Source organism: Hakea prostrata, chromosome 10, assembly GCF_041222555.1.
Source record: "Hakea prostrata isolate BN-2017 chromosome 10, UWA_Hpros_2, whole genome shotgun sequence".
Classification (NCBI taxonomy): Eukaryota; Viridiplantae; Streptophyta; class Magnoliopsida; order Proteales; family Proteaceae; genus Hakea; species Hakea prostrata.
The window spans coordinates 25,231,457-25,248,635 of record NC_142609.1 but is presented as its reverse complement, the minus strand read 5'-3'; the positions used below and the strand labels follow the sequence as shown (position 1 = coordinate 25,248,635).

General features: G+C 39.7%; 1 protein-coding gene across 3 annotated transcripts in view; it reads right to left on the bottom strand.

The window, feature by feature from the left end:
• LOC149002350 (uncharacterized) overlaps window positions 1-16,959 on the bottom strand; it is a 50,221-nt gene extending 33,262 nt beyond the window's left edge. For 2 of the 3 annotated variants that reach the window (XM_089137463.1, XM_089137464.1), the window contains exons 1-2: window positions 16,444-16,959; window positions 13,044-13,121 (exon numbers count right to left, since the gene is read on the bottom strand). In XM_089137463.1, coding sequence (XP_088993589.1) covers window positions 13,044-13,121; window positions 16,444-16,752 — 387 coding nt within the window. In that variant the 5' untranslated portion in view covers window positions 16,753-16,959. The remainder of the gene's footprint in view (window positions 1-13,043; window positions 13,122-16,443) is intronic. The other variant, XM_089137462.1, reaches the window with a different exon arrangement.
• Window positions 16,960-17,179: the final 220 nt, after the last annotated feature.

Genomic DNA, 17,179 nt, shown 5'->3' with positions numbered 1-17,179 from the left:
ACCCAGGAGATAATCAACACCGACTTAAAAAAAAAAAAATTCTTCATTGCAATAGAACCATCCAATATTGAGAACAATCGACAATGTTGAAGTCGAACAAAGTCCATAAGTATAGCAGGATCAAAGACACTATCCATATAATGCCGGTAGTAGGGAGAAATATCCACACTAAATCTTCAAAATTGTAACTCCAAAGTCCATATAAATGATTCACAAGAACGCAAGTAGTAGGTAGGCAAAAGGCATTATCCACGTAATGCCGGTAGCAGGGAGAAATATCCACACTAAATCTTCAAAATTGCAACTCCAATGTCCATATAAATGCTTCACAAGAAGGCAAGTAACAGGTAAAGTATGGGTAGGTAAAAGACAATATTGATTACTGTGGAACCAAGTAGGTAAGTTAAAAAAAATAGTATGGGTTACTACGGACCAAGTAGGTAAGGTAAAAGACAGTATGGGTTACTGCGGACCAAGTAGGTAAGGTAGAAAAGGGCAATATCACGGACCAAGAGGTAGGTAAAGGGATGGGTGTAGATTCTGTGGACCAAGTAGGTAAGGTAAAAGATCCATGGGTTATCCGGACCAAGTAGGTAAGGTAGAAAAGAGTAAGGTGTTCTTCACGTGTAGACCAAGTAGGTAAGGTAAAGGACAGTATGGGTTACTGCGGACCAAGTAGGTAAGGTAGAAAATAGTATAGCTTACTACGGACCAAGTAGGTAAGGTAAAGGACAATATGGGTTACTGCAGACCAAGTAGGTAAGGTAGTATGGGTAACTACAGATCAAGTAGGTAGGGAAAAGGGCAATATAGGTAAAAATAGGCAATGATATTGTTGTAGAATGCCATAAGTTGAGGGCAAAGATCTTCACTAATAATATCCATCAGCACATCTTGAGTAGATATAGAATAAGGTACCATTCTCCCCCTCACGTGTAGCATTACACGTGGACAATTAATGACAACCAATTATCCAGTATAAAAAGATCCCAAGCAACAATTTTCAATGAGATCTTTATGGTAGATATAATCTTCAATCTCCAAGCATGTAGGAACCAAAGAAATAGTATTCAGACTCTCCTCATGGTAGATTAGTAGATGCAGCAAGTACTGGAGAAGGATCAGGGGGTTCAGATGACGATGGCAGGTTACGAAGGTTCAACAACTGTTTTCTCAGTTGCAGAAACAGAAAATTAAGGAAGTGAATTCCAAATGCAGCAAAAACATATAGGAATCGGAAACAGAGAACTTAGCCACAAGAGACCTAGAACCAGATGAAGAACTCAGTCTGAGAAGAAAAGCAATGCAGATTTAGGTAGGGAAATCAAGATGTGGTCAACATATCAGGAGATGCCTTAGAATCAGCTGTGACAACCAAATTATAGGGGTAGATAACTGAATGGGGGAAAGGAAAAAAAACTGTAAACAGCCAAGCAACACAGTAGCAGAGAGTAACAAACTCTAAATAACTAAGGTAGAGTAGCTTAGAACAGTGACACCTCATCAGCAGAATTTGGAGGAGGGAAAAAAAAACTTCAACTAGTGGTGTCATCAGCCATATCAGAGAGCACTTATCAACATAAATCAGAGACATCATCACAGGTATAAGTAGGCTTCAAGGCCTTCAATCAGGTAGCAAATTCCAGTACAAACAGTAGGCTTGAAACAGCAGTATTCCATGCATGAAAGCCCAGACCTTGAAGCCATAAATAGTTGGAATTAGACCTCTTGAAGATGAACTATTTCACTTTATTGTCCATCTGGTTCTGCAGCAAGCACAGAGCAGCAAGAGCTGTGGTAGGTAAGAAGGGCTTAAAGAGGACTCTCAAACTCAAATTGCAGTCGAATATAGGCTCAGATATTTATTGCTCTGATACCATGTTAGAAAACAAGCATTAAATAATCAAAACAGCAGCTGAACTTGAACAAAGAAAAGAGAGAAGAAGAAGAAGAAGAAGAAGAGAGATGAGGAAAGAGGCTGTGATTCTTGCTTAAAAGTCTAGAATCACAGAGCACTTTTATTTATAGCTTCTAATAAATCTAATACAACTTGAGAGACAAGTAATTGTCTTCTAGAAAAAGAAAACAAAATATTACAGCTTTAGTAACTTCCTAACTCCTAAAATAGAAAGTTCTGAAAATAGAAACTACCACCAAAATAGAAACTATACTTTCTAAAAACTCCCAAAACTTATGTAGCAAGACTCCCACATTAGAAATAGAAAATATAATAAAAACAATAGCATAATATTGTTCACGTGAACAGTAACGTGAACAGTAAAACTCCCAAAACTTACATATACTTCAACAGTATCTATTTCTTTGACTTAGGTTGTTCAAATAGCCGATGGATCTATTTCTCCTATCTCTAGAAAGGGATTTATTATTTGTTCGTCTTTCCTTACTCTATCATCTGTTTTGCATGTTCCTAAGTTTTTGGCTCATCTTTTATCTATTAGTAGCCTCAATTGTGACATGAACTACAAAATAATTGTTTTTCTCTTCTTATTATGTGTTTCAGGACCTAGAAATGGGGTGGACAATTAGGACAGGTAGACAGAAAGAGCAACTCTACTTGTTAGATGAGTCTCCATCAGCTTTTTCTATGGCCTCTAGTTCCACTTCTCCTACATTTTTTTACCTTATTACAACGACAACGTCTCGGCCACATTCCTCTACCTATTTTGTCTAAGTTGTCTCCTAATTTAGTTAAAAGATGTAATTTGAATGATTTTCATTGGGAGGCTTGCATCTTAGACAAACAAACTAGACATGTTTATCCAATTTCTAATCATCCTAGTATTGTTCCCTTTTTTGTTATTCACTCTAATGTGTGGGGTTCTTCTCTGACCATGTCTCTTTCTGGTCATAAATGGTTTGTCACATTCATTATTGTTGCAATACGACTACATGGGTCTACTTCACCAAAAAAGTGATATTTTTTTATATTTCCAAAATTTTCAAAAGATGGTTAGGACACAGTTTGCCACAATCAAAATCCTTCATACGGGTGGTGCATTCCCATCTTATTTGGCTAACCATGGCATCATCCACTAAACCAGTTGCATCGACACTTCACCTCACAATGGGGTTTCCGAATTTAAGAGTAAACATCTTTTTTAGGTAACACGTTCCCTAATTTAACTACACATGTGCCTCCTAGGTTTTGGTTTGATGCAGTCCTTACTACAACTTATTTGATTAACCAAATGCCTTCCCAAGTCTTGGACCAGCACCGCTCCTTTGAAATTATTTTAGGGACAACAGCCTTTAACTGTACCAGCTAAGATTTTTGGTTGTGTTGCCTTTGCCTGAAACCACCACATTCTTGATTAGTTGGATCCACGTAGGTTACAGTAAATCTTCTTGTGTTATCTTCCTACACAGAAGGGTTATAAGTGTTATCATCCTAGTTCTTGTCATTCCTATGGATGTTCCAGGAAAAAGTTCTCTTCTTTTTCCCCTAGACCTCTTCAAGGGAGAGTCTTAGCGAAGAGGCTCTGGTCTTGATCCCTCCTTTAAATATTTCTCCTAGGATTTCTGTTGATGATCCTTCTTTGGAAGATGGAGTGACTAGATAGGAGCAGCTAGTGGATGATGTGAAGGGGGGAGGAAAGACCTCCGAAGACTCGTCAAAGAAAGCAGCAAGAACCACGTAGAGTGCCAAGCCAGTTGGAAGCTTCAGCTCCTAGTCCTAAAGAACCAGTTCCTCCAAGTGAGCCTTATATCTAACCTTTGTTTTGATCCTACTTTAGACTTACCAACTGCTAAAGGAAAGCAGCCATGAACCTGCACCAAACATCCTATTTCCAATTATGTTTCATATTAGCCCCTATCCCCAAAATTTCAAAGTTATGTTTCCTCTTTGTCCTCCAATTCTGTTCCTAAAACTTGGCAAGAAGCATTATCTCAATCAAACTGGAAGGAAATAACAGATGGTGTCTTTGCCTCTAGGAAAGAGGAATGTTGGGTGCAAATTGGTGTTTGTTATCAAGCACAAGGCAAATGGGACCGTGGAGAGGTACAAAGCAAGATTGGTGGCCAAGGGCTTCACTCAGACTTATGGCATTGACTACCAAGAGACATTTGCCTCTATTGCCAAAATGAACATACAACGGGCTGTCCTTTCATGTGCATTGAATAAGGGGTGGAACCTACAGCAATTAGATGTCAAGAATGCTTTTCCACATGGAGAACTCCAACAGTAGGTGTATATGGATGTGCCCCCTAAATATTCTACTACTAAGACTCATGGGAAAGTGTGCAAGTTGAAGAGGGCATTATATGGGCCGAATCAATCTCCGAGAGCATGGTTTGGACTTTGGAAGGTTTCATAAAGCCATGATTTCTAATGGCTACAAGCAAAGTATGTAAACCAGACCTTGTTCATTAAAAGAGACGGTTCCCACACTACTGTACTTCTAGTGTATGTGGATGATATTGTGATCAACTTCCAATGGTGTGTCTCTCTCTGAGAGAAAGTATACTTTCAATCTACTAAAAGAAACTAGGACGTTAGGATGTAAGCCAGTTAAGACACCTATTAAGCCTAATTTACACTTGAAGGCAAAAGAAGGCGAACCAGCTGATAAGACAACCTATCAGAAGTTGGTCAGCAAGTTGATTTATTTGACACATACTAGACCAAATATCACATTTGCAGTTAGTCTTGTCAACCAATATATGCTTGATCCCTAGTCCTCACATCTGAAGGTAGTATACCAAATCTTGCGACATTTGAAGGCTACTCTAGGGAAAGGTATTCAAATTTCAGCTCATGGACATCTTAGAGTTGAGACATACACAGATGCGGACTAGGCAGGATGTCCAACTGATAGGATGTCTTCCAAGGGCTACTGTACATATGTAGGAGGCAACTTGGTGGGTTAAAGGAGAAAAAAGCAGGCAACAGTTGCAAGGTCCAGTGCAGAAGCAGAGTTTTGGGCATTAGCTCAAGGTACTTGTGAAGTACTGCGGTTGAAGGGACTGCTTCAAGAGCTTGGGACAGACTTAAAGACACCTATAAAACAGCCGTACTTGGACAGAAAATCAGCAATCAGATCATAAACCAATACAAACAAGACCAAACATGCGGAGATCGAGAAGCACTTCATTGAAGAAAAGATTGAAGATGGACTAATTCATATCACCTTTTGTTATCTCAGATAATCAATGGGCTGATGTGCTTACAAAGAGCTTAAAAGTCAGGATGTTAAGTCATATCATTGGCAAGTGGGCTGTGGGCATACTAAATAATAAATATCTATGCTCCAACTTAAGGGGGAGTGTTGTAAAGCAAATTTAGTAGTTAGTAGATTTATTTTCCATATTAAAAGTGGGTTCCTCCTGATTGGGGGTAGATTTGCTAAGATCTTCGTTAATTCTTTTGGAATCTTATATTTTTTCTTGTGATATTCCCACACTAGGAAGATTTTATTTGTTCTATTATTTTTTTTAAGGTTATTAGTGTAAATAAAGCTCTTGTTGTGTTCTTCAAACACAAAAGTCAGAATTTCACAATTCTTTCAACATTAGGTTTCCCATAATCATTCCATGCCACTTTGTTAAAACCGTAAAGCCATCCAACATTTCTCAATTAACCAAATTCTACAACCCACCATGCCACTTTGTTAAAACCCTAAAGCCATCCAACATTTCTCAATTAAACAAATTCTACAACCCACTTAGTTTTATTGAACCAAATCTTATCCAAGACCAAACCAACCTTCCATACCCAGCCACAGACTTCCCTTCCCTTCCTAATTAATTTTAGGTAAAGACTGATCCCCCAACCACTTTGCAAATGATTTTATTAATACCCTAACCCTTTCCAAGACCCCCCCCCCAACAAAAATTAATTCTTTAGAGATCCACAAACATCCCAATCCTTCCCTTAGCCATCGAGAACTGAATTCTAACGTCTAGTAATTTTTAGGTATCTCAAGTTACACCCATTAGAGCCTTAAAACACATTTATCATAAATCATTCCCAAGAAACCTCCCTAAATTCCCTATTCTTTCCCACTGAATCTATTATTTTCTGGTTCAGAAGAAGATTATCCTAGGTAAACCCTTAATTTTAGGAAATCTATTCAACAAATCCTAACCCTAAAATCTGTTTCACATCATTTGGTATCAGAGCTATAGAACCAGGACACTCTTGAAACAATAGTAGCCAAACCCATGGAGGGGCCAACAAGAAACTACCTAAATCATATGCGTAGAGGGATAAGGCAACCACAAAGGCCTCCAGAGATTCACAAGATAGAGACTTATGCTGGTGTCAGTGACCTTCAAATTTTTTATGAGTGGCTATATAATCTTGACAATTATTTTGACGGGCACTATTTATTAGAGTTTGGTAAGATAAGGCTAGTGTAGAGGGACCACACAAGGAGACGAATGAGGTATTAAGGTAATGAACCCAACATGTGGGAAGAGATGTCAAAAGCTTTGAGCAAACTATTTTTCCCACCCAGGAACATCAAGCTAGACAACACCAACAGACCTACTCTCCCCAAAAATGGTACCACCAAAAGTTCACAAAATCTGATGGAAGTAACCAGGAGGACTGGTGCAGAGGAAAAAGAAACAAGGATGATCATATCAGAAAACTCACGTATGAGAGAACCCCTTGTTTGAAGATATTGAAAGGTCCCATCATGACTCCCCATCCACTTTGGAAGAGCTCATTAGGTCTTACTACTTTTATGATAATGATCAAGAGTTACACCACCATCAGACTACCGTCCATAGGAGGGATCCACCATTCACCAATACTTCCATAGCTTTTCCATACCCTCTTATGACAGACCACAAGGGAACATGCTACAGCAACCCTAGCTATTACACAAGGACCACCTAGCCAGTGAGTGCCCTCAAAGAAGGGGAGATGCAGTCTCTAAAATCCAGCCACTAGTTCTTGAAGAAAAAATCCTTTCCACCTCTAGAGGCAGCCCTAGAAGATCCCATTGGCTAGGTAGCACATTTGGACCAATGCCAAGACCTTAGTGAGATGACAATAGGAACAAAGCCGCTATTCATACCAAGTTACCAACTACAGCCATGCTAGAAGTGCTTGATAGTGATCCTAAGGCTGAACAACAGTAGAAGACAAGAAGGAGACTCAAGTCCTTGATGACAAGGAGATAACAGCTGACAAAAATGCCCCCACAAAGCATAAAGACATGGCCAAATCAGCAACACCAAGCGAAGAGGTGATGGATGGGGTACACACTCCACCAGAGGTTCCCTCTCTCCTGACATTAAGGGTAGAGTGTTGCTGCCAACAGACATCAAGAACACACCAGCCTCTGCTCCATGCAAAAAAGAACCTCATGGTCTCAAAATTCTTGTTGTAGTACCAACAAGTAAGGACGAAACACCCTCCAAGGTGATGACAAGCAAAGATTCCAGGAGCAGGCCCATTAACTTCAAGTCCAAGCCTACTGGCTTCATCTTTCTCCTTGGGCTTTTGACAAGCAAGCCCCTATGATTGAAGACTTCATCACCACCAATCCTACTATACCAGAGTTCTGTCTTGGAGCAGTACTAGCAGCAATACACCTACTACTTCCTCCCCATTGCAAGATGCGAGGACGAGTTCACATTGAACATCTCTAGAGAATCAAACCAGGATCATTTGATCAGCTCATTCATGAGGAGATGAATGCTTTCAAGAGGGGGAGTATTGTTGTGAAAAAGGGTCACCCCCCCCCCCTGCCAAAAGCCTGGTTTGGGCCCCAAGGCCCAACCATGATGGCGAACCTAAGGCTGGTCAAACCATTGACAGGGAGGGCACTTTGGCCCTTTTCCAGCCCTAAGTAGATTATTTTAGTTTCAGAATTTTTGTTTTTATTTTCTGAGTCCAATTATGTTTTAGATTCTTAGATTAAGTTAGTAGTGGAGTTCTTGTGTCATAAGGAGTATTTCTTTTAAGTAGGACTCTTTATGGATAATTGGGTCTTTTATCCATTTTAACCAGACATTATACATACAGACAGAAGGACAGGTGGCCAACTTTTGTTGGACAGCAGCCACTACCCTGTTGTTAGCAGAGAAGCAGAGATGATGGTCCACTTGGCAAGAGGGGATTGGGTGAGGGGTAAGAGGTTAGGAATGTTCTGTTATGTAAGAGGGGGATGAGTGAGGTGAGGGGTATGCATGAAATCAGGAAGTGGAGAACAAGCTGAGCTTTCTAGGAGAGAGGAGTTCTCTTGGTTAGGGTTTTGACATTGTGAATGTTGCTATGTTTATTCGGGTGATTGTTAGTGAATGAATCACTAGAGGAGTTGGGAGTTTTCTATTCTGTTTATAGTTCAGCATTTAATGAAAACAGTCATTGCTGTTGCTTTAATATTCTGAGCCTGTATTTTCGGGTGGGAATTGCATCTGGAGGGTTCGGGGAGAAGCTAATGAGGGTCCTAACATTAGCATTCTTCTTCCAAACTCCAGCATCTACAAGCATTCACAGCACTTTCTTCCAATCAAACAAGCACAGCAGCCCTAAACCCCTTCCTCACCCTGCAACTCCATCAAGAACCCACCCCCACCCAGCAACCTTATTGTACAAGCTCCCACCCCTGCAACGGTTCCAAGATCCCCCACCCCTCCTTGCAGCACCCTCCCCCGTTTTTCTGTTTCTTTTATTTTTCTGGTTCTTGCAGCAGAATTACAAGAAAAGAAAAACAGAAAAGAAAGACTTTCAAAGATTGCCCAGAATCTTGTCAAGATATTGCCCAACATCTTATCAAGACCAATCTTTCCTCCAAAATTCATCCCATAACTAACCCAAACCATTTCCAACCCTTTTCTTATCTAATCGTGCCTCCCTAGGCACTTTTTCTTGAGTCTAGCTTTCCCCTAATCATCGCATGCCACTTTGTTAACACCCTAAACCCATCCACATTTCTCTGTTAACCAAATTCCACAACCCATTTAGTTTTGTAAAACCAAATCTTATCCATGACCAACCCAAACCTCCTCATACCCAATCACAGACTTCCCTTCCCTTCCCAATTAATTTTAGGTAAAGACTGATCACACAACCACTTCCCAAATAATTTTATTAAAACCCTAACCCTTTCCAAGACCCCCCCCCCCAAATTAATTCTTTAGAGATCCACAAATATCCCAATACTTCTCTTTGCCATCCAGAACCCAATTCTAGCTTCCTAGTAATTTTTAGGTATCTCAAGCATCCTTTGGAGCCTTAGATTACATCTATCATAAATCATTCCCAAGAACCTCCCTAAATCCCCTATTCTTTCCCATTTATTATTTGCTGGTTCAAAAGAAGATTATCCTGAGTGAACCCCTAATTTTAGGGAATCTACTCAAGAAACCCTACCCCTAAAATCGGGTTCACATCAGCAAGAGTGTAGAGAACCTCAGGAAGGTGGCAATCAAGGTCTTTGCACATGCTTACTCCGCTTCTAGATGTAATAAGAACTAGAGCACCTTTTCCGGATCCAATCAAAAAGGCAGAACAGATTGGGCTCTAAGCACCTAAATGACCTTGTATTCGTCCATTACAACATGAGGTTGAAGCTCCAGTACATACAGACACAGTAGAGGGTAATAGGCAACAAGATATAATCAATCTAGCCGATATGTTTAGGGGGGGAATCAGATGATGACCTCATCATCGATTGGGTGAGGGATAGGGGTGAGCCATTATTGGCCAGCCTATTGGTAGGCCTGACCGACATATTGCTCGGCAGGTAGGCGTTGATGTCAATGAGTTCATGGCTGGCAATGGTCGGGTACAAGCTCAGCAGGCAGCTGCTGCTACTGTTGCAGATGATTATTGATCTATGCACTCGAGCAACGATGAGATCGTGCCTTCCACATATGTGTAGGATCTAGACGAGACCCAGCCTTATAGTAAGACTGAATCCAAGGATGATGTTGGTGATGGTCGTGATGCTAGTGATGATGATGACAATGGTGGTTATGACGATGATGACGGTGGTGGTGGTGGTGGTGGTGGTGGAATTCCAAAATATTATGTGGTTCCACTACCGAAGACAGCAGCAAGCCCCATCAAATTCATTGAGGAGTCAAAGTTCACGCATGCAATCCAGGATGAGCACCATGGTGGCATACTTGTCAGACTACCAGGGCCTCTAGAACTAAGGGGTTACTATAGAGGGCCTCACAGCCAATTCCACCCACCAAGGCAAACAGACGTGGATGTGGCTAGCTTGGCAAACTCAATAGGATCAATAAGCTTGAATGGTAAGAATGTGGGGTCACCATATGGGGTTTATGGGCTTGGCTATGGATATGGATATGGGACATATAGTAGGGTATATGGTGCCTCATCTACTGATTCGGGTGGGGTGTCTGGATATTGATCAACAATAAATCTAGGAGACGGTGACCCCTCTAAGTTTAGGGCCTAAACTTCTAACTTCTGTCTTTTGCTTCTAGTTCCTGACAGTGGATTATTTGTGCTAAGTTGTTACTAATCCTACCCCTACTTTATGATGTAGGCAAGAAAGTATCTAGTACTCTTCCTTTCAGTGGGATGTATAATCAATACATCTTACTGAAAGTAAATGGCTGCTGAGCACTCCAATCAAACAGGTGGCTGCTAAACTCTTGATGTTACCGGGATTGGCAAGTATAGGGCCACTCATAATTTGGCCCAAAACAGCCCACAAATCATGTGGCCCCAAGAGATTGCCAAATTTCCTAAGGGGTATTTTGGTAATTTTCCACCCCCCTTGAGGCAAGAGTGGATTAGTTACCTTCCCCGAGTTAGGAGTTAGAATCTATTCTTCTTTTCTCAATTGAGTTAGTGGTTAGAGTCATGCTGTATTTAAGAGTCCTAGTTGGAATCCAATTTCAAGTTGGGTTCCTTTTAAAAGTTAAATCTCTTAGCTTGCAACTTGTCATTGTTCAGAAACTTTTACTCAAAGAGTCCTTTTCCTAGTTTAGAAGTTGAGTCTAATTGTACTAGGGAATTCTAATCCAAATAAGGTTCCTAAGTTCAGTCCAAGTAGGTTTCTTGTGTTGAGTCCTAGTTAGTTTCCTTAAACGTAAGGCTATAAATAGCCCCCCCCCCCCTCACACACTGTAACAAGGCAGCCATGATTAACTGAATAAAAATACAGATTTGAAGGAAAAGTGGAGTCATGTGCTCCTAAGAAGAATACCACTAGTCTGAGCTAAATTTCTGCAGTTTCTTCATCATTCCCCTACCTTCAAGCCTGTGACAGCATTCATTTTTCAAGTGATCTGTAATTCAAGTCTTCTTCATCAAGTGAAACCTCAGCCCCTTCTCCTACCCCATCACCTTTCCTAACCCTTGCATTAAAACACCCCCCACAACCTCTTTCTTCCTTGCGGCAGCAGCCCCCTCGCCACATGAAGCCCTAGAATTCCCTACCGTATCACCTTTCCCCTCGACTAACAGGATCGCACCCCTCCCCTGTCCTAACCCTACTTCTATCTTCATTAATAGACCATCATTACACTAGTTTAGAATTTTCTGCAGTTCATCTTCTTCCTCTAGAAACCTAAACCCTAATTCAATCAAAACCTTATACTCTAACCTTTTACCCAAAGTCTAAACCTTTTTAGGATCACCACCTCCCACACTCTCTCTCTCTACCTTCGGGTGAACTATTAGCTGTTTGTCCACTGAGATTTTAACTCAAACAGCAAGGTATTGAACAATGAACCATAGGTTGCATGCGGCTTCTTAGGAAAGACCCTACTACTGGCCTATCAATAAGTATACTGCAAAGCAAGCTAACGGTTTTTGGGCAAATTCCTTAACTTATAATCTATGAGAGAATCTACCAAACTGCTTTGGATATGTTCATTTCCTATTTTATAAAATTCCTTGAACGAGTTCATGTATTGTTTACATATTTTAGTTTTACCACTCAAATCCAAGTTTCTGATGGTGGAGTTACTTTAAAAGGACAACACTATCTTCTTATGTTTAAACTGGAAATTAACTGCACATGTTTTCCATCAAACTTTTGCATTCTATGTTCTTGTTTATTAAAAGAGCAATCAATTGTCTGTGTTTCTTCAATTTTTCTAGGAAGCAAATGGGATGTTATGCTAAACATCACAAGGGCCAACTAACTCTGGCTTCCATTAGTTCTTTCCATGCAGTAAAATTGAAGACTCCAAGTGATAGAGGACCCCAGACCCATCTCCTTGAGAATTTTCACCTCAAACAAGTACAGGAAATGGCTTAAAGCTGAGACCATAACGAGACTAACAAAAATGCCACCAGAACCCTCTCTGACTAATGGCTATCTGATAAACTTTTGAAACTTTGAGCTCAATTTAGCCATTTTACTTTTCTTTTTTTCGGGTAAACTTAACAAATGAGATGGTTTTAGTGTCCCCAATAAAATGGTAGTCACTCTCATCAAGCCATGCCTAAAACATGGCAAGAGAGTTGCACTGAAGAAGCACATATCCTCATAACATATACCTAATAATTGACCTTTTCTGGGTTTTGAACTTTCTGTTACCCTTTAAGAGAAATACTAGTGAGGGACCAGACTACATATATCAAGCATCCATATGGCTTATCTAAGGGAGAGGTAATACTCATGTCAAAATTATGATGAAACGAATATGTAAGACTAATAAAATAAGTAGGGACACATTAGAAGATCACATCAATTTTCATTTATGCTTTGGCAGAGCTATTACTTCACACCTTCAATAATGCATGTAGATTTTCTCAGAAAAAAATAATGGAAGATCCTTTCTCTCTGCTGATACTTTTACCACTTTCAAAATTTTTGGTGAGGAAAATCTTATGATTCAATCCTACTGAATGAAGCTCCACAATATGCAAATGCAAATTTATTTTCTAAGCATTACCGTCCCTAATAAGTTTCAGATTGACAAAAATGAACCAAAATAATAATCAATGGAGACTAAAAATAATATACAACATGCCTGCCATGATTTTCCAGTCTTTTCTTTTTTTCCTTCTTTTTCCTATAGAGTATGAACTATGAAGCTTTGTTCTCATCATAAGAATTACATCCGAATGTACTCACCTTATTATACCCATTGCATATCACATTTGAAGACCCGTGCGACTCACACATTATCATCTCAATAGTTCTTCTAACCATCTAAGAACAACAACAATGAGAAGGATTAACATTTGTGCCCCCAAAAATAAAATAATGACTAACATAATAGTTGAGCAACTGGAAAACCATATACAATAAATTTTGGGGAAATTACTGTTTCTCCCTTAAATATTAGAATTACAGGCTTACCCCTGCACTCTCTAAATTTACTAAGTGATTCTTGTAGTTTGCATTAGGTTTACTATTAACCCCTAACGCTAATAGGCATTTGTTAACTGCTGACAAAGCATCTGGGCATTTTTGTAAATGCCCAACTAGCCTTGAGTATGACCCAAAATTCATTATTTGATCAAAGTAGTAAGAATTTAACCCCAAGAAAATCCTGCAGAAACTGAGGCCAAAATGACAGAAACATAAGTTATATCAGAATACAATTACAAAAAAAAAAGAGTAAACACCACAATGGGCTTTGAAGAGAATAACACCAACCTGAAATCTGAAAACAGAAAAGGAAAGAATAAATGGGTTCTGTAACTTAAGTAACCTCAATGGAAGGTCACCATAGAAACCGATCTATGATACATAAATTGTGATAAACAGAGGAAATATTATCATTTGAGCACCCAGATCACGGTAGAGAGTACAAAACTTAAATGGTCTCTGGAAAGGAAATGATAGTCCTTGAAACAAAACAAGGAAATAGATTTCCTATCAAAATTACTCCAATTGGGTATCACTAAATCAGAAGCACGACACCATCAGTCAGATTTTCAATTTGGGAAAAGGACCTATCTTTTGAAACAGACTCAAATGTTTCCAAACAAGTGGGTTACCAATACTGAAGTTAATTCAACGGCAAACCAACATTAAAAAAATAATAATAATAAATAAATAAAAATTCACGCCTCCACTACAAAGGAAGAAATTTGAGGGTTTACAACTCTTGGGCATTTTTACTTGTGAAGGAAACAAAAGTTGAGAGGCTCTTCACATGGCCATCCGCAGATCACCCAAATTCACAAGGCCATGGCATTGATTGGAGACACGTGGAATACACCAACAAGCAATCTGCAATGCAGATATTGGTGAAGAGTTTGCAAATTCATTCCAGCATGTTCTAAAGCAAGCATTGAAGAAAATCTCTTCCCAGCACCCAGCCCCTGATGACGGTCCCGCAAGCACTGCTCTAACGAAGGCAATTGGAAGAGCCTAGTAACCAGTGAAGTCTCATGGTGATTCCCACCTCTGCAGTCAACTAACTAATCCTTTCCTATGTTTCTTGATCACTTTTTGATCTCTGGCCATTAGATATGTTGGTCATGAAGAAAGTGGGCAGCTAACTGAGGCTATTTGATAAGGTGAAGGCACATACTTCAGTTTTCATCACACTCCTTCAGGTTCTTGATGATGGTATATCGACCGATGGTCAAGGACACACTGTGGACTTCATCAATACAGTGATCATCATGAATTCAGGCCTTGGAGCACAGCATCTTTGCTTGCCTTGTGGGCAAGCAGTCAACACCGGAATGACGAATGCTTCCATAGAGTTCCAGCCTGACCTATGAAGGCTATAATGGACTTTCTATTCTTCTTTTTCTTTTTCTTTTCTTCCCTTTTCCGGTAATCAACAAACCAGTCACAAGGGCTGGTGCCCCATAGGACCAATGGATGGAAAGGGGGACGGTGTGGAGGGACAGATGTTCAAAAACAAGACTTCCTTGATCTTACTGACTCTAAATTGGAGGCTGCCAACACTGTGCCAGAAGCACATCCACTATAATGGACTTTTCACTAACACTTAGTAGGCACCTTTACATGCTAGGAAGGGTACAATTATTATTTTAAGCAGTGCAGAGTTGTGAAATAATTCAAAACAGAAATTTTAGAATTAAAATTTACACTCATGAGGACAAACACAAGCCATGCTACCAGAAATGAAAAACTAATATAAACACCTCCACCGCCAAAGAAATCCCTTTATTTTCTTCAGTATATGTAAAGGAGAAGGGGTGGCATTGGCCCAATGGTAGGTGGACCACAGTTGTAACCTAAGGTCAAGGCATCAAAGCACCTGTCAGTAAAAATTACTAGGCTAACGCTGCTTAGGAAAATTACCACCCCCCCAACAAAAAAAAAAAAAAACTCTACTTGTGGGTAAGCCTTTAGGCACCAAGCGGGAAGAAATTGGTCATTTCGGACTGGTAGCCCAATCCCGAGTTCACTCAGCGGTCCCCAAATATCTGAGTAACAAATGAGATTCACATCCTCTACAATTCTATGCAATTAGGGTCTAGGATTGTGACATGTGGCATCAAAGAATCCAACTACCATATTTAAAACCTAATATTAAGACAACATTGATCTTCTCTTACAATTTCTCCCCCATTTTCTCTCCTAATTAAAAACGAAATCTAAGAAATTCCTCAAATTCAAAATTCTTTTAGGCTGTGTTTGTTTGCAAAGGTGGGGTGGGAAAAAAACATGTGGGTCCCATGTGTAGTGGGATGAGGGAGAAGGAAAGGAAAGGAAAGGGTTGGGTTTTGTGGAAAAGTGATAGGGGTGGGTCCCACTTTTTACTTTTCCCAACTTTCCCCTAAAGTACCACCAAATATGTGGGATTTTAAAATGGCATGGGGTGGGAAAGTTGGGTTGCCACATCAGCAGACAAGTCAAGGAGACTTGTCTCCCACTTTCCCACCCCAAGCAACCAAACAATCTACCATTTTGGGATTTAAAGGAAAAAGTAAGAAATCTACACTTTTTTCAAGAATTTTCCACCCCTTTTTTCCCACCCCACACCTTTATTCCAGCAAACAAACGCAGCCTTACTTTTTTTCTTCACAGGTAAACACACTGAGAGAGGAGAATCCATCGTGAAACCTTTGTTCTTACTGGACTCCAACTGTACAGGTTACGACAATATCATTCACATTATTAATGACAAACTCCAATTTTACAGGTTAACACAAGGTCATTTACATTATTAACGGCTGAATTGAAAAAGGAGAATGAAAGAAATCGAAGAACATGTATAAGAATATCATGAATTGAAGAAAGAGGAAAAAAGAGATCGTGGAAATAGCAACGGTGGAAATGAGGAGAGAAAATGGGGGAGAAATTGTAAGAAGATCACTGTTTTCCTAAACTAGGTTGTAATTTATTTATTTTTTTGGTCGAATAAACTGGGTTTTAATTATGGCTCATTGGATAATTACATGCCACATGTAACAATTCTAGCCACTATGTAGAGTCAGTAAGAGTAAGGAGGTATTGTTTTCGATTCATCGATTCTCTCCCCATAAAAAAAAACAATGAATCGATTTTAACAAAATGTGAGTGAAATGAGGATCTAGGATACCGTTTGTTGGGACCATCGGCATTCGGGGTAGAAGGCTGTGCGTCGCTGCGGCTGATCGTCTGGCATGACGACAAAGCATCTGTTCAACAGCTTGTGGTAGTCGGGTGGGTCTTCAGGTCTAAGAAGGACGGACATGGGACCATCGCCGCCGCAAACAAGGCAGCCACAGCCCTTACACCAGCAACCGGCTACTGAAGGTGGGGTTTGAGGCAGCAAAGATAAGATTGTGTCTGCTAAAGTGCAAGCACGATTTCGATACAACCTCCACAGGACTTCGGGAACTCTTCTTTTTTTCTTCATTTTCTTCATTGCAGCTGCAAGAGAAGCGATTTGCTCAATGCGATTTGCTCAATGCCCAAACTAGAGACTCTTGGGTCGTTCATTTGGCGCGAATTTCGAAGAGAATTTACAAACAATGTTATTTTTTTCTGTCAAATTTCTAGGTAAATTTGAGGGACGCCGCAAAGATAAATTTTCCAATAAAATGTCTCTTAAATTTACAAAATATTATACTAGTGCAACAAATTCTCAACATTATGCAAAATTAGTAACGATTTCCTTCAAAATGTTTCTTAAATTAACACTCTAGTACACTATTGCAACAAATTCAATTTCATAATTTCATGACTCCTGCATTACCCTTCAGTCTGACTTTATAATCTTGCCTTGAGGGTTTAAAATATTACGATATCTACAATATCAATTTATTTTATTTTTTTGGTCAAATATCTACAAT